The 18,875-nt window shown below is 42.2% G+C and overlaps 1 protein-coding gene across 4 annotated transcripts in view; it reads right to left on the bottom strand.

The window, feature by feature from the left end:
• The window catches only part of PITPNM3 (PITPNM family member 3), a 344,340-nt gene that overhangs the window by 6,745 nt on the left and 318,720 nt on the right, over positions 1-18,875 (bottom strand). For all 4 annotated transcript variants that reach the window (XM_030536854.1, XM_030536856.1, XM_030536855.1 and 1 more), the window contains 6 exons: positions 15,144-15,260; positions 12,964-13,080; positions 5,488-5,636; positions 2,463-2,612; positions 1,341-1,524; positions 35-163 (listed from right to left, as the gene is read on the bottom strand). In XM_030536854.1, coding sequence (XP_030392714.1) covers positions 35-163; positions 1,341-1,524; positions 2,463-2,612; positions 5,488-5,636; positions 12,964-13,080; positions 15,144-15,260 — 846 coding nt within the window. The remainder of the gene's footprint in view (positions 1-34; positions 164-1,340; positions 1,525-2,462; positions 2,613-5,487; positions 5,637-12,963; positions 13,081-15,143; positions 15,261-18,875) is intronic.

Below are 18,875 nucleotides of genomic sequence, written 5' to 3' on the forward strand. Positions count from 1 at the left end.
AAAAGACACTGACTTTTTAGCAAAAGTTACATACCTGACATTGAGTCTGGTATTTCTTTGTTGGACGTCCAACTATGTAGATCTGGGAAGGCGACAGACCCAAAACATTGTACACGGAAATATCCTTCATTGAGCCATACGCAGCACAAATTTTGATGTAGCACTGAAAGAACCAAGGCAAATATTCTTTTAATTGCACATGCTCTGAATGGCTGACTCACAAATCTTACAGCAGGCATTTTCTTTGTGATGAAGCTCCAGATAAACTGATGTTACTGACCCAAATTTATAAACTTGCCCTTGTTTAAAAAAAAAATATATATATCAGACATCTTGCCATTAAAAGTGGCAAGATGACTGAATGCATTGTTAAGTAATTGCTGGGATTAGTGTGAAAGCCAATAGGAGTTGGGTGCTTAACTCCCACAGACCTTTTAGAATATTTCTCTCTTTATTTCTAGAAACTGAACCAAAATTGCAATAAAAATGTTTCTATTTGCAAGGTCCATATGAACAGGGGATACTTGGGAAGTTTGATCTTCAGAGGTGCTAAACATCCACAATTTATAGGAGTGAAAATGAGCCACATTTTCCCATTGGATATGAATCCAAACCATAAACATGACTGAGCAGGTTCTCAAAAGCAACATAACCCTAGTCTGTACCCCACTGAGAAACCAGCATCATTTCCTGTAGCAAATAAGAGCCTTAAAGATCTCCAACCTGGTTTGGGGGATTTTATGTGATCACAGCACAAGGAATGGAATTTAGTGAGACTCAAAAGACCTCCATTTTTGTCTTATAAAAGTGAAGGTTTTGTTGCCAGTTTCAGGTCACTGAAAATTATCAGACGTAGCTACATAGCAAATTTAACTCTTCTGTCACCCCCTCCAAGGTGCTTCAACCATGACTTTGAGGGACCAGAATCCATGCAGAAGCTTATCAAACTCAGCCTGGATTTCTCCTGACTATTCATAATTAATACTGTTAGCAAATGGAAGAGTGCAGCCATTATCAGACATCATGTTGACTGGATTCTCTTAAATCAGGACAATAGCTTGGCTACACACATTTGACCTTGTACTGTTCATAGCTACTGGATTTATTTATATGCATCAGCAAAATAAATAGCCTTGATCCAAGACCCTCAGAAGGCAGAGCAACCTTCTTTGCACCTGAATGCCAGGAAGGAAACCAAGATACAGCAAAATACCTTGTAATGGACAATGGTCTTTTCCTTCCAAGGGAAAGAGACCCTTCCCTTTGGCACTGACAATAGCGATCTGACTTTCCATCAACTGATCATTTGATTTCAATACCTACACAAGAGCCTCTATTACCTCTTGCATTAGATTCCGGAGGAAAATAGTCTTTTGTCGTAGTGGGTCATGAACAAGCCCATCCGAGAAGAAAATCATCCCTTGAGGAAAGTTGTGCTGAGATAACCATGAGACCACTCTCTGCTTTTGCATATCAGGACGGCCAGTGATATAGATGATCAGATATCCCAGATCCTGCCAGTGGCTGTTAGAAGCAAAAGCAGCATGGGAGAGTGGAAAGCGGGGGAGAAGTCACGATTCACTTTAATCTTAATGAACATCTTTGCTGAACATGGAGACAATTTAAGAAAAGCCAGGCATAATCTCTCAATAGGTTAGAGGCTAGCTGGATAGGGTCACGTTTCGGATTTTAATAGCTAACATCCTAGTGTGTTCATGTAATAATTTGTATGCCTCAAGAGAAAGGGGGAAGAGCAATAGGCAGCCTTGTGCAAATACCGTTGTATAAAACACCGGGGATATTTCCAAATATATTTTATCTTAAATATTCTGCACCCTGTGGATTCAGTCCTGCTGTCCTTGAAATGGATGGAAATTTTGCCTTTAATTTCAACAAGAGCAGAATCACAACCTAGGAAACTGAGATGCTCATCACTCCATTTTCAGGAGGGTTCAAGGGGCACTGAGTTTAAAATGATAGACCCCAATTCTTTGACGAGTGCAGCATTAACTGACTTCTTAAGTGAAGGAATTAGGTGGTTCTTAAAACTAAATCTCACAGTGCTTTACATCTGGAAGGTACAGCATGCCTCAGGATTAAAATTCATTATAGCATAAAAGCTATCTCACCAGCCTTTTTGATAATCAGAGTAATCAATGGAAAAATTATCCATTGACTCCATACACTTTTGGGCCATGTTTCCCAGAGGCAGCCTTTTAACTTTGGTATAATTTACCGTGCAAATCATGAAGTTAAGCATCTATAAAATGTGTAAATATCCGTGCAAATCAGGCATACCTGGATGTACGAATGATACAAAAATTTATCTAAAGAATTACGGGCCTTAAAAAATGCATAAAATTTGTGAACAATCTATTAATTCTTGCATCCAGTTTGATCCCCTTTGTTAAAAAGGGATGAGGCAGGGACTCAAAAAACACCACTGTGTACATGTCCCTTACCGGACAACGTCGACTGCCCCAGCTCGGACTTTGGGGTCACTACCCATGATTGAGACACTCGCAGCAAAGGAGCCATCAATGCTAAACACCACACACTCCATTCCCGGGGGAAGCACAGTCAGGTAACTCACTGCATTGCTCTGGTCGCCCCTGGAGAAGAAAAACAAAGCAAAGCATCAGAACTCAAATGCTGTGAATTACAACGAAACCCAGAAATGAGGTCTGTCTGGAACAAGGCATTCAAGGCTCCACACACCTAATGGGACTCAACTATCCTGTTTCCACTTTGAACCAGAAAGTAAAGATGTTGGGACCCTTTAAGAAGCTAATAGTCCATGGGGCCAAAACATTGAGATTTGCATAAATCTAATTAAAGCATTGCAAGACCAAAAAAAAAAAAATCACTGACAATACAATAGTGTCCTGTAGGCTTTGTCCTTTTTTGCAGCTGAGAAACAAAAATTAGCCTGGTTTTTTTAAAGCAGCCTAAAAAAATCAGGCATCCACAGTTATATGGGAAAAAAAGTGATGTGCATGCTTGCAAAAAGGCAAGCTTACTATGTAACAGCAATGGACAGGAACTGACCATTCCTCTGTCCCTGTTTAATTGTGCTGAAAATGCTGGCACAGAAGAGTGTAACAAATTCACAAAAGGGGAGGAATTCAGACACTAGGTGCTTACTTCCAAAGCTCTGGAATCTGCAAGCTTCTACTCATTGAGTATTCTTTCACTGGAGTGCAGCTCTTAGGATGCCCACAAAAGGCAGGTGCAGAAATTCCACAACTCTCTTACCTTTTCCTGCCATATGAATCATGTTGTGCTGCAGTCCTGACCCAAGCCCTGCCCCCCTTGTCACAGTGAATGTTACAGCTATGGGGGAAATTGTATCTGGTGTTAATGGCAACATCTTGCAGGATAGATTTCTGCTTGGAAATGTGCCCGCATCACATGTCAGGTCCAGGCATGATCGTTTAAGGGTAAGGAGGAAACAACTACTTCCATTCTAGCATGAAACATATTAAACATGCAATCTAAGACCCAGGGAGGCAGAAGATTGGCTCCTGAGTCAGTTGCCATGTTTTAAACCGCAGACTTTCCAAAATAGACAATTTGTTTGTAAGCAGCCTTATCCTCTCAAATTGATTACCGGCTACTCTCCAATGGAATTATTACTAATTAAGAAAATATATATGTGGAATTGGAAAGCTGATCTTCCATTTGATTAGCTGTGAGGACACCTTTAGTTCCATTTTTTAGAGGAGACGTTCAGTGGCATCTGCAAGTTATTTCCCAAGTGGGCCTTAAGTTTAACTCTAAAGTGGAGTATTAAATTAAAACTTTGTCTCAAAGCATTTAGCAGTTTCTTAGTAAACATAAAAAGCTTTAGAAGCACAGCTGCCCCCATCCACACACTTAAGCAGATTAATTTTATTTCACACATTTTTCCTCTTTATGCTTGACTCAGCAGAGGGCTTTTCATGAAACTCTTGAGAGCTAGGAGAGAGTCAATTGATTTCACTTAACTGAATTGTTGCTTTAAGGCTGTGTTTTTCAATTTAAAATAAGCCTGGCACTGAGTACAGAATTAAAGTGATTCCTTCAGTCAGCCTGACATCAACAGATGAACTGAACTGCAGACTTGGAACACGGCAATACCTTCACTATTCATTTCAACAGGAGAAACTGGTCACCGCCCTGAGGAATGCAGATCATCCTTTATCCCAACCCCACCCACAAGCAGGCTCTGGATTACCCAAGCTACACCTTTGCTAGGACCTTTAGACAGCCCTGATCCCCTGCATTTACAAGACTAAACACAAGTTAGCGGAGTCCCACTGGCTGTTATTTGTATCACTGTAATGTCTACACATTGCAGCTGAGATCAGGGCCCCATTTGCCTGGGCATTGTACAGACATATTAAGAGACCCTCACTGCCCCAAAATGCTTAAGATAAAAATAGGCAAAGCACACAAATGGTTGGGGAAAGGAAGCACTGGGAAATGGACACAGAGATGAACTGACTTGCCCAAGTTTGCACAGGAAGGCTGTGGCAGAACTACCCCAGCCACAAAAACATCCGGTCTCCAGTATCTTATTCAAATCTGCAGTGATGGCTCACGTGATGTGAATGACCATTACAAAGCCCAGGGGAGGCTTTCCTGCTAGTGAGGGCGTTGTGATATCATAAAGCACTTTGACTAGTTTTACTCCTACAGCTTAGTATATTAATCTTAACAATTAACTAAGTCTGCCTTCGGTCTAGAAAATAAAATTAACAGGAGACTTGGCCCTTTAAAAAAGCATCACTCTCTCCCCCCTTATGTGCATTAATTAAAAAAACGTTTTCAGATGGCAGCTAAGGATCACATGTGTAGTTTGTTGCCAATTATTATTTGTACTGCAGTAGCACATAGGAGCCCCAGTTATGAATCCCACTGTTCTAAATGCTGTACAAAATGCAGCAAGGCAGCAATCCCTGCCCCAAGGAGCTTGCTATGTAAGTAACCCCCTTCCTTCTGCTTCCGTCCATCCATCCTCACTCATCTTCAGAACTGCCACTTCTGAGTACAAAAATTAACACATCTGTTTAGCAGGGGTTTGCCAAGAGGTCCCACCTCCCAGTGCAGATATCCTGATCATAGCCCCACAGTGAACCCATTTAACAACTATTTGCCCCCATCCCCTCTGTCTATCCACACAGCAGCACCCATTTCCACAGCTGGAACAGACACGTGACCGAGCTCTGCATGCCCTCTCCATCCAGACAAGGGTCATCATTTGGCCTGCATTGTCTAAAAGCACAGGCTCTTTGTCTACATATCAAGCCCATGATGATGGAATAAACGTCTCCAGAACAATAACTTTGCTCATTGTTATGGACAAACAAAAAGTGCTTTTGCTCCATTTGAAGAATGGCATTCATGGTAAATGCAGTTTTCTGTTGGGTTTTTTGTTTGGCATAACTCTTTGTACTAGGAAATCCCACACCTTAATTATCGAACATTGAAATGTGAAAATATTACCTAACCACCATTTTGATCGGATACACGCCAACTCTAAGCCTCTTCTGTTTGGGTATGTTGTAGGATATCCTGCCACTGCTATTGGTGATCTCTGTGTCGAAATACACCCACCTGCCCGAAGAGGGTTCAGTCATAATAAGGATATCAACCTGTAAAAGTACAAACAAACAATCTATTAAATTTGTTAGAATACAGCACCCATCAGACTCATAGCATGTGCCAGACTGGCTCAGACCAGTGATCTAAGTAGTTTAATGTCCTGTCTCTGACAAGGGCCAGTACCAAATACCTCAGACAAAGATGCAAGAAACCCTACAGTAAATGGTTTTGGGATAATCTGCCCACTGGACAGTTTTCTCACAACCCCTCTACAGTTAGAGGGTGTTTTATGTCCTGAAGCATGAAGGTTATTTTTTAAATTACTGGGCTCAATCTTGCAACATACTGAGTACTCTGGACTCCATTTTGCACAGCACTTAAGCAAACAATTGCCCCTATTCAAGCCACCAGGGATTACTTCTACACTGAGTGTGCTTAAGTGCTGTGCAGGATTGGGACCAGGGTGCTCAGCATCTTGCAGAAGCGAGTCCCTAACTTCATATATTCCTGTTATTCCTATAAATGTCCAGTTCTCTTGGCCTGAATGATGCCTTGTGGCAATGAGGTTTGAATACAATTAAATGCTAAAACCCTTTTGAAGGCTTACAACAGAAGTGTTACCAAAATTTACCCTCCCCCTGGCCTCCTCCGGCTGCTTTTAGACTTCAGTGTGAAGTCACAGTTCTCATATAGACACACAGCAGGATGTTTGAGGATTTTGTTTTTCCAAGTCCTGAAACTTTCTATTGCTCACACTGTTCATTTTGTACCCTAAGTGGATTCTGTATCTGAATCTTTCAAGTACCCCCTTAGCACAAGGAAGGAATGAGGAAAACATGGGAAAGTTTTGATAAACAATAAAGTGAGAAGAATCATTTCTCTACAGACAATCTTCAAAGGAGTAGTGGATCTATAAAGAAGAGATGCATTTTCTTTAGTGAATTACAGCTTGAACTTTATTTTATTCAACCATTCAGTTCTTCCTTTTCTTTTATAAGGATGAGGAAGAAATCTGTGGTGTCAAAGTAAAAAGCAATTTCACAGAAAAAGCAAACACACAAACTCTTTGGTTTGCATTCTCAAACAAGTCTCTATCATATCCATTCCACAGCAAAGACTTTATGGTGGGAACATAAAATGCCATTGATTGCTATGTCTAGTCCCTGTGCCTCAGTTTCCCCATATACAATGGAAATAACGATGATTTCCCTCTTTTGCAAAGTGCTTTGAGATCCTTAAATGAAAGCTGTTATGTATAAGTGCAGAGTGGTACTTTTTCATTGTGAGATGTGACGCCCCCCAAATTAGAACATTAACTACACTTGCGTGAGTGAAAATTCTACAGCCCAAATGAATTCAAGGGAGTCTGAATGACAAACACTTCTTTTGCACCATTAAAGGCACGAGATTCTAAGGACCTTTACGAACAACAGAATTTTATTACATCCTAACGCACACTTTGCTTTCCCCATTGCTGAAATGCAGCCCTTTCTGAGGCATGAACGCAAGCAGCAAGGCGGACCCACGGGCACACAGAACAATGTCGGGGAGGGAAGTGTTGTCAACGGACAAAGCCCCAGTCTCATTAAAGCCCTTACAAGGAGGAAAAAAAATCCATGAAATAATAAACACTGGGCCTAACTTCTGCTGGTGTAAATTGGCATAGCTCTGCCAAAGTCAAGAGGCTGATTTACACTGGCTGAGAATCTGGCCCAGCTCTCACATGGAGCAGCTGGGGACTCTGTTTCTAACATTTTCATTTGAACATGCAACACTGGGCTTAGATGCTATGGTGGCATAAATTAAAGGCTTAGGCCCTGATTCAGCAAAGCTCTTAAACATGTGCTTAAAGGAGCTCTGCTGAATTAGAGCATTGGATACCATGGTGATGGGCACTCTAGAAACCCCCAGCTTCGACAGAACAGACATGGAACTCCACTTATCTTCCTTGGAACTGGGGTTAAATTGACCATAATAGGATTGCATGTCCAATCAAGGCATTTCATGGCTGAAATCCTGGAGTCTCCCTTGCAGGAGAAAATGGGATCTGGGGTTACATTTAACAGAAGGACAAACTCCAACATTACCCAGAAATAGAGTTATATGTTGTGTGGCCAGTCTGAAACTATTTATGTTACAGTGCACCTCCCCATAGAACACCGAGCATGCAGAAAAACGCATAATGAAAGAGACACTGGAAACAAATAAAATATTAATAAAGCATGTAAAATGCCTTTGAAACATCCAAATTAAGCATCTGACTGTGATCAGAACAGCATTTGGTTTAGCTGCACTACCTTCTCCCTCACTCATCATCCCTGCATGAGTTTGTTTCTGTACACATCTTTATAGCTTAATAAGTAATGTCTCTCCAAGTCAGTCTTTTTATGTCCTTCTCCCACCACTGTACTTTGAGTTATACCAGAGCCATACACTTTAAATGGCAGTAGTGGGTCTGCAGTCTGAAAGGAATAAACAAGGCTACGTTTTTAATCTAGTTAGTTTCATGCTTGTACCTGTTAGAAGCCAAATGTGTTCACTGTTACTGAAATGACAGAAAGTCAATGGGAATACAAATGAGAAGTCTGTAGAAATCCTAAATGGACTCGAAGAATTCCCTTGGAAAACAGAATATATGTGTAAGCTGCAGCACTGTGCCTGGCAGAAACAAAGATATTCTTCCCCTTTTCAAGCATCTCAACCCCAGGGTGAGGTCAGTAAATATTCATCCCCATTTTACAGATGGGGAAACTGAGGCACAGAGCAGTTACATGACTTATCCCCAAGGTGGCATGGCACTGTGCCAAGTTTAGAATCTTGGTCTCCCAGTTCTGTGCTCTAACTGGGAGGACTCCCCTTACTAGCATCCAACACTGACTCCTCTATTGTATTTTTACACAAGAGGCTGAAAGCAATCATAGCTCAAAGAGAATTTTCTGCTTACTGATGAGAGCAACCTAAAGTGAAGCTAACTACATCTGACTCCCAATTCATGCATAAAGTGATGCTTATGGAGTGCTCAAATCAGCACAGGATCCAGCTAATTTAAGAGTTGTCATCCATCCCACGGCTCCTTCTCATGCCTCTATAATCAAAATCAGTATGGATTTCAAGTGACCTTGCATCCTCTGCGGACACAGTATGCTTTGTTCTCTTGCGTTGCTAGCAGAACCACCCCAACTCCTGAGTTGGAAGTAGAGGCAGATCAAACACTTAGGCTAGACTAACTGCTGCTGCAAAAGTGCACCAGGGAGGGGGAGTAGATGGCACAGACAGGCAGTGATTCAGTTCTCTGAGCACAAGCAAGGGGACCTCAGGCGTGCCACACATGACAAGGGCCAGAGCCAGCGTCTCACCCTCCCAGCACAGCCAGTGGCACTAAGGGAACACATGCTGCATCATTTTAAAGCATAGACCATTTGCTGCTCCTGAAGATGCAACCTGCCTGCCTCAGCACTGAGCAGACAGAATGCCACCTGGGCGGCACACATTTCCCACCCAGAAACGTGTGTGAGCGTGCAAATGCCACAATCTAGTCCTTCAACAGCTCGAAAGGCAGGGTGGTCCAATGAATGGAGCACCTGAATGGGACTCGGAGACCTGCATTCCATTCCTGGCTCTAACTGAATTGCTATGTAGTGCTGGGCAAGTCACTCCACTTCTCTGCTTCCTTTTCCCTCCCACCCGTCACCGTCTTGCCTCTTTTAAGATCCTTGGGACATGGACTCTCTGTTTGTGCAATTGTACCCAGCACAATGGGGCCCCTGTCTTACTTGGGGCTCTAGATGCTACTGTAATAGAAATAAAAAATGATGTGGAGGGGGGTTACTTCATGAGCAGGCGGGAGTTCTAATCTTCCTGAATGCGTAACTGAAGCCTTTTAATACAAAGCAAATATACTGTGAGACTGCATTGTTCATTCATATCCAGATAGGTTCAAAATATCAATTAATTCTACATTTGAGGAATGGTATGAATAAGTAGTAATCAAGTTCTGGAGCAATACAACTTATGTGCTTCTCATAATGCCAGTACTGATGCCCACTCCCAGCTTCCTATTCATCACTGGACCAAAAGAATCTTCTCTCGTATTTTATATATATACACAAAATGTGATCAGAATAATGACTGTTTGAAAATCTAATAAAAGGGCTATGATAAAAATCTGCAATAATGTTTGAGCAAATCTGTGATCTTATCCCCTATGTCATCTCAAGTAATAGGGCTGTTTTAGAGTTCTTACCAACCAAGACACCAGATTGAAACAATCATCTTAACTAAATGTAACCTCACCTCACTTTGATAATTTAATTTATATGGGCACAGGAAAGGCTGAATTCTGCAATGAGATCATAGCAGCAGCACATTCTTAGGAACTGTAGAGCAGAGCACTGTTTAGGACAGAGAAATACTGTTACATGCACTCTACTGGGTTTAGAGTCAATATAAGGAGGCAAATTCATCCCCTGCTGTAGCTTAATTGATTTCAATGGAGTTACTCCCAGGATAAATTTCGTCAACTTCCACCATGTCAATCAACCAGGAGTTCTCCATGGCTGTGTTAGGAAAAGCCACACCATTTTTGCAGTAATTCAGTTGTGGGGGAGTTTGCTATTACATTAAAGGAAGAGGTGCAACCAGGTTCCCTAAGCTGCGTTTCCAAATGCAGTGGAATGGGGAACAAACCTGCATTAAAAAGCCATTGGTGCGTGCGCACACATAATTTTCTTTTGGAAACGTACCTGCAATCTGCAACCATCCCAGACATTAAAGATTGTTGTATTTGAGGGGGTTGGACTACAGGATCTGCCCACCTCTTGAAATTAAACGGCACGTTTTAATAGTTTACTCTCCAGACATTTCACCTTTAACGAGCACTATATTAACCAAAGTTCACTATGCAACCAAGGAACCATTCCAACAATGGGCAGCAGAAATTCAAGCTTCCTCCTCCTACCCATGCAATGGTCCTAATTTCTGAGGGGACAACCTTTAGATATGGATATCTGCCACCAAGCAACTCTTAGCCTGTCTGCTAGGTTTTCAAGAAGGTGGCCAATGGTGCTTTTGAATTCTATAAGGTGAGAATCCAAATACTTACAAGTGAATAAGTACATCAGAAACGCTACCAAAGGGGAGTGGCACAGTGACTAAATTAAATAGTTCCTGGTACATGCAGTGAGTGCCCCCTAGCCTCACTACAGTTATGTGACTGTCAGCATTCTATGCACGTGTGACAGCCAGGCTACGGGAACCAAGGTACCTGTAAGCACACAGGCTCTTAGCCTTTTCCATACCAGGATCCCCACCACCTTCCCACGTAGCAATCTGAGAAAGGCAAGGCAGTATGACAGCTGGTTGTGACCCTCATGTTGAAAACTGCTGCTGTGGCCAATTCTCTATCCAAGGTCACATGAAATAATGGCTGTTTCAGAGTACTGGAACTCCAAGCAAGACTTCTTTTGCACTGTAGTAAGATTCTCACTGTGCCATGAGGAAGTCATAATACCGACTGATTAGGGCTTATGCCTGATAATTAGTCACAGTTGGCTTCTTTAGCTCACTTTCCCCAGTTTAGCATGTGTAGTGCCAGGGATTGTACTGCATCAGGCAAAGGAAAAATGAAATCTGCCCCACATCTACATTCTATGAAACAAAGAAGGGGCATGTATTTCCTGGTAGCTGAGGTGTGTTAAATAGCAGTGAGAGCACAATGCAAGCTTCCTTTACGTAAACCAGTTATTAAGAGTGACTATTTAACTGCAGATGGTTTCAAAAGCAAGAGGCCCGAGGTTAGAGTTTAAGCAGTAGATTGTGCTCGGAACCCATTATTTCATCCCTAGCCTGTGATTACATTCAGCTCAGCTGTGTCACGACCCTGCCAGCAATGACAGGGCTAGGGATGCTATCGGTTGTTTTTCAATAATTCAGCTACCACCACCACCTTCATTTTCCTCTGACAAAACAGTGATAGTTATGCCATCACGTATTGTAAATGAAGGCTGATAACTCATTTAAGGAAACAACTGCAAGTCATTCTTTTAAGGCTATGTTCAAGGTATTAAACTACACACATCTAGAGGGGACACATTTTTGTTGATACAAGCTGGTGGCATAAGTGTAGCAATGTCGGACATTGTCATTATTTTCAGGTACATGCATTTGTTACGAAATAAAACTGCATTGATCGTGAAATATAAATATGACAGAGCCACTGTACTGTTGGGCGACTCTACTGAAGCACAAAAAGATTCACCATTATAGTTTGCAGTGAATCTGTGCCTATGTAATAAAGTAACAACGAGCACTAGTATAATGGTTTTCATCGGCAGAACTCAAAAGCTCAATGCAAAGGTATCAGGATAAGCAGCACTATCTCCATGTCACAGATGAGAAATTTTGAGACACGGAGGCGAATTGTTTTACTTTACTTGAAATCATATAGCAAGTCTGTGGCTCAGCTGGGTACAGAACCCTGGTCTCTTGACACGCAGGCAAGCGACCTGTCCACTCCACTGCTATACGTCTCACTGCGAAATTCACTTCCTGGTCAACCGTGGGGATACACTGGTAGCTTGAGAACTTCTGTCCAAAATGCACAGCCCTGCCACCTGAGCTAAAGGAGAATCTACATTAGGCTGTGGTGGTAGTGTATTCTCTGCGTATCAGACACTAATAGGCATCACACAGGTTAGTCACAAGGTTTTAGTGGGCCTGACGTTCTACCCCAAAAGTGGGCTGGGTGAACCTACCAGCACCGATCCTGCAACAAGCTCTGCCCCTCCTGTATGATCAGACCATACACACTCACTGGTATAGTGTAGCTTAACGCTTGGCTTTATTAGCCTTAAATACTTCTACTGTATGAGACTTTTGGAGCAGCAATGGCCCCAGCTGTGTCACATTACTACTCTGGTGCTAAAATTCATCTTCAGGCTTCCTAGTTTCAGAGAAACAACAATGATGTGACTCCCCCAGAGTCCCAGTTCCTTTATCTGAATGTCTCATCTGGGGGATATAAATTTTTCTTTCATGATTTGCCGCTGCTACAGAATTCTGTCTTTTAATTCTTGTCCGGGAAGTTAATTCTGTCTCCAGTAGGTGGTGTGATAGGATGGAATGCTTAGTAATCACTTCACAGCTGATGCTCAGGATCAACCCATTCAGATCGGCCACAGCGCATAAGAAAGGTGATGGGTAGAAAAGGTCAGCTATCAGAAGGGTTGTTTCAGCACGTTTGCCAGGGTGACAGGAGATACTAAACATAGTCCCCATCACTGTGGAGTCATCTACGGTAATATAGACAGTTAAGTGTGCTCAACACATCACCACTAACATTAATTTGGGGGAAATGATCCACAAAAGCTCTAGCTTTACCTTTTCACCTGTTAAAGCGACCATATCCAGGGGACCATACATAAACCGCCCAACCAGTATCTGAGGACCATCTTCAGCTGCAATGACATCATTTGCTCTGTGATTGGCAGTTACATTCTGAAATGAAAGGAAAAGGTTAGTATTTCCATGTTTTTATGCCTTTGGTAGGCTTTGTGTTAGGTTGTTTGTATTATATTAGTGCCTACGCCCCATCAAGGTCAGAGACGATACACACACATACTAAGAGGTAGTCTCTGTCCCAAAGAGACGGATTATAATCTACATAGATGAGGCAGACAAAGGGCGGGAAGAAGGGAATATTATCCCCATTTTACAGATGGAGAATGGAGGCACAGAGAGATCAAGATTGGGATTTTTCAAAAACACATGAATTACTTAGGAGGAGCCCAAGTCCCACTGAAAAAAATCAGCGGGACATGTGCTCTTCTTAAGTGGTTTAGGATGGCATTTTCAAAAGCACCTAAGGAAATTGTTCAAGGTCACACAAGGAGCCTGGCAGAGCCAATAACTGAACCCATCTCTCCTGAATCTCAGTGTAGTGAATGGCTAACCAACTACAAAAGCAGTTTCTCCTCCTCTGGTGTTCACACCTTAACTGTTAGAAGAGGGCCTCATCCTCCCTGATTGAAATAACCTTGTTATCTCCAGACTGATTCTTGCCTGCATATTTAAACCTGCCTCTAGAAATTTCCATTACATGCATCTGACAAAGTGGGTATTCACCCACGAAAGCTTATGCTCCAATACATCTGTTAGTCTATAAGGTGCCACAGGACTCTGTTGCTTTTTACAGATCCAGATTAACACAGCTACCCCTCTGATACAGTGCAGCACCTGAATCACATCGCCACGCTTTCTCTCCAATGTTCTAGTATTGTTTATTGGTATTGTAATAGTATCCCGAGGCCTCAGCATGCTGCGTGCTGCACAGATCCAGACAACCTTGTATTTAAACAAATAAACACTACTCTCTGGGGTTGAAATTCTGCCCTGGCCCTTGCAGAAGGCTAGGACAAAGCACATGAACCACTTAGGCCTTTGTCCTTGGAGCGGAGAATCAAACCCAGCTGTCACAATTCCCAATTCTCCCAGATCTTACTTACTATTGGACCCCACTGCCCTGGTAGCAAGATTACGATTGAGGACTAGAAATCACAGTCCCCGTGTTCTCTGGTTTAATAGCTCTGGGGAGAGATAGTTCCGTGCCTTAGCCACATAAGTAAGGAAGGCCACTGAAGAGAGCCCTTAAAGGGACAACAGTCCTTCCCTTCCAGATAGCTGGACAAAGAGTTCCCTTTCTTTACTTTTGACTATCCGACAAACTAGTTTTAAAAGAACCCTCCAGCAAAATCAGTACCTTAGTAAGACAAAATCCTTGTTATACCTAAAATTTTTGGAAACATATTTTTTTAAAGTTGGTGAAATTTCATAACCATGTCTCTTGTTATGGAGATCACACAAAGTAAATTACTGTTTCCTTTTTCCAAAAGCAATGAACATTGTTATGAACACACTAAACCTCTCTGATTAATTTAAAAGAATGTCTTTGTTTCAGTGAGTTAAATATGTAGTAATCTGGAATGCTGGCTTAAGATTTGAGTACATTTAAAATATAAATTCAACTTAGAAATACTGATGAAGAAAATGTAAAACAGAGAAGAGCTGCATCATGTATTCCATTATATGTAATGTTGTATTCAGCAGGACAGCTGACTCACCCTTACTATGAAGTTTTTGCAAATAAATCTCTGACAAACTTCAGGGCATATCCAAAAACCTGTGACTGACATTTTTTATTCCCAAATTTTAGTGCTTTTAATTAGGTACTTTCTTCATGTCCATTCTGCATGAGGGAGAGTGCATGGAAGTCTCTGCGGGGAACTGTGACTCTCCGCCACCATGAGGCAGGCTGGGCATCTTATTATCCTTTGCTGTCAAGTCCCTCCTCCCCCTCCCCCACCAGGCTGTGAGCTTGGGCTGCCATCCAGCATAGGGGCACCAGTTTAATAATACTGCGTAGGGCCCCATAAATCCTAAGGACGGCCCTGTCTGCAGTTATGCAACAATCACCCTGCAGGTGGGAGAACTGCATTCCATTGTAACTGTTGCAAGGGAAGACATGTATCTGTATCTGCTCTGGGATGATACATGATACGTACTCTGAGCTTGACGTGTGTCCTCTTGCGTAGCCATTTCTCTCGTGGATTGGAGGGGCTTAGTGTTGCAGGGTCCAAGCTGTCATTTTCCTTGACATTCACATTTTCATACCTCATCACCTGAAATGAGATTAATGTTATCACAAATGATGAGCTGCCTCCAGATTCGTCGTAGCTATGCTTGGTGGGGGAGGAGGAAGCACAGTGCTACAACAGTTTAGCTGTGTTCCTCAGATCATGTGGCAAGAGTACGGCAGAGAAATGGATAATCGGATCAGGAATATTAATGTACCTGCATTGCATTCACCTTAAGTGTCAAGCAAGCAGAGGATGTTATTGTATCTACACAATGCATGTTAGCAGCTGGTTGTGTTGTTTTCCAGTCACAATGAAGCAAATTTATTCCTGCTTCAGACTCAAATCCTCACAACCCACAAAAGCCAGAGTAAACAGTTGGAGTGTTACATAAGGATAGGGGATAGTTGCATCCCCTCCTCCTGGGCTGTGACGCCATCCACAAAGCAGTCACATGGACCATAGTAGCATTTGCTGCAACCATCCCCTTTCCTTGATGGTCCTGGTGGCCATCTCCCTGATCCTACTTGCACTGGCTTTCCACACCTATCCCCCATGCTAGTGGTTGCACATATTAGGTCCATATGCAGTAGCATGACAACAAACAACAATTCAGTCCAGTAGTTGAACATGCGAAGCTTGATTAAAATACAAGCCTAGATTATATGGGAGTATGGCTAAATGTCAGCACCCAACAGGGAGCCATTGTGCTCTCTGTGGTGCTAAAGGAACAATCTACAACTTAAACAAGAGAAGGTCTGTACTCTAACTGGCGACCGATGGACCATGGATAGCATAAGGTTACTTCTGTGTAAATGAGCAAGTGGCTCACCAAGCATAAACCTTCAGTTCAGCCTCCTCCACGAGCTAATGTGAAATGGCTGCTGTTGACTATTTCAGCCTCCATATGGATATCATAACACTCCTTCAACCTGGTGTCCAAGATTCCCTCTTGATGGGCATTTAACAGAGAGGAGCCAAACCCAGAACCTTTTAAGCAATCTGATGTCCCTAGCCTGATTCACACTGAAACGGAAAAGTGCCTGTTGAGACTGAGATGTCCCAGCTGCCTAGAAGAGATGGATGCCAACTTGCTTGGGCAGTTTTGAAAGTCTCAGCCTTGCTTTTGTTTTAAATGTATATTTATATGCAAGTTAGTGAGACCCACAGACCTGCCAGTACAGCCGCTGCTGTCTCAAAGAAAGGTCCTCTGAGTAAAAGCCTGCTATATACAGCCCCATGGCTTTCAACTGGAATTAGGGGCCTGACAGATTTTCAAAAACACCGAAGCAGGTTAGGCACCCATCTGCAACTTTAGATGTCTTAATACCAGTGTAAATCTGGCCCTAAGTGATTAGTTTAAAGTCATACAGGAAATCTGTGACAGGAACAGGAATTAAATCTAGGTCTCTGAGACTCCAATTCAGTGTTCACCGCAAAGCCAGCATTCCTTTCCAGTCCAGGCTAAGCAGCTATTTATTTGTAATGCTATGTTTCCAAGACAGTTGTTCCAATGGATTGGTTCCTTGCCTGTGTCAAAGTACATCAACAATCTCAGCAGGATCACCTGAAGAACCATCTATAGTTATTGGAACAACTGACTAACCAATTAATTGTGCATTGTTTTTTACCTCACCCGCTTCACAGACAGAGGGATTATTTTGAGAAGTGACAGGAATAGCACTGGAGAGACAAGGTGGGTGAGGTAATATCTTTTATTGGACCAACCTCTGCTGATGAGAGAGAAGCTTTTGAGCTCCCACAGAGCTCTTCTCCAGGAATGGTACTGATCAACTTTGCTATCTCCCTCTCAGGAAAAGGCTTTAAGGGAACCACTGAAGAGCACTCAGTCTTGACATTTATAAAATATAATGTGTCATGAGCAGAGAGAAGGGCATTACAAAGGTGGGGGCAGAGGATGAGGGGTGTTTCCCCTCTAATATTTAGAGGTATGAGAGGAAGGGAAATATCTTTTCATAGAAAATGACATGGTAACATTCAGCCCACAATGATTTTTTCTTCTCCACATAAAGACAGCCAAGTCTTGCTGACTTTCCTCACATGGCTACACCTACTGGAGTTCTTTTGACTCATACAAGTAGTCCTGACAGGCCTGATTTGGCTTTGGAAGCCTTTCACCTGAAGTTTATATCTGTGCTATTTGTTGTCTTAACTTGCAAAAAAATCTTATGGGGAAAACGAACAGGAAAATCAAATTTGCTAATGGAAAGATAAGTACATTTCTAAAGCAAAGTACAAGCAGCCCTGGGTAGCCCATGACTTGCTTTACAAAAGACTCTGGGGTTTTAGTTTAGACAGGGTATTTATTCACTAGCACAAATCCCATTCACCATGGGCATTGCTCAGTCAAAGACAATTTGGCTCTACAGAATGTTCATTAACCTGAAGCTGTATAGAGGCAGAGTGAACAACTTGTACCTTATTACTGTAAATCTACATGGTCCTTCAGAGACATGGTCCCTGCCCCTGAAAAGCTTATAATCAAATTACACAAGAAAAATCACATACATGGGTCAAGATACAGCACAATAGCTCAGCTGCACGCTAGGGGTTGGGGGACATTGAGGAGAAGGTAGGAAGGATTGCTTGGAGAGAAGTAGGAATAGGGAGGGATTTGAAAGAGGAAAGGAGAGGGTGCTTGATAGAAGAGGGAAGAGCAAGCCATGATAAAAAGGCATAAAGTCCAAAGCTGGAGAAGGAGATGGAGGGAGCAGTAAGACACAAGCACTGGAAATGAGAACAAATTGTGTGTAAGTGTCTGCGTCTGCAGAGTTGAAAATCAGGGACCTGAATTCTATTACTTGAAGAATTATTTTCTAAAAATAAAATTCTGAATGTGACCACTTCTCTGCTTTAAGGAGAGCAGCAAATCTATCATTCCTTTAAATGGAGATATGTTTTGTTTAATGGATAAATTCTGCTTTTAACTGACTGTGATTATACTGTTTCTAGCAAAGTTTACTTCAACTGGCCTTGAGAATTCCACTGTGGAGAGAGCCTCTGACCATTTATTGCCAAGTTTGTGCTGAAATCCTCAGAAAGATATCTGCATAACCTCTTAAATCTGTCTACCATAGGTATTTCTAAGGGGCCCATTACCTTAATCTCTAATGGGGAAGTTATGAACACTGGCTTTAAGCCCCTGATTTTAAGCGCAAAGGGTGATGGATGGCGTGCTTGTATGAACTTTGCCCAAAAAGTACAAGTTACACTGAAGTTTGCAGTATCTGATCGATTGTTTTGCTAGACACAAACTGTGTATATGCATGTACCTACACACACCCATATCCACAATGTGCACAAGCTTGTCTTGCATAATTTTCAAACTACTCAGACATTCTGGGAATCAGACTCTGAATCAAACCTTGAATAGCAGTAGGTTTGTATTTCATTAATGGAGCGGAGGGGGGAAGGGAGGCAGAGTGAAAAATAAAGAGACACACTACTAGGAACGTGGGGGAAGGTAAAAGAGGCGGCAGAAAAAATTGAGTATTGAAAAACAAATAGCATATACAGGATGTCTACCTCTGGCAGCTTAGCTTTGGATTGGAAGTTTTCTTCTATTCTTAGTGCATAACACCAGCTAAAAGAAGATAGGCTTGTGGAAAGAAACTGAATCAGCATGCATGGGGGAGGGGA

This window comes from Gopherus evgoodei, chromosome 17, assembly GCF_007399415.2.
Source record: "Gopherus evgoodei ecotype Sinaloan lineage chromosome 17, rGopEvg1_v1.p, whole genome shotgun sequence".
Taxonomy (NCBI): Eukaryota; Metazoa; Chordata; order Testudines; family Testudinidae; genus Gopherus; species Gopherus evgoodei.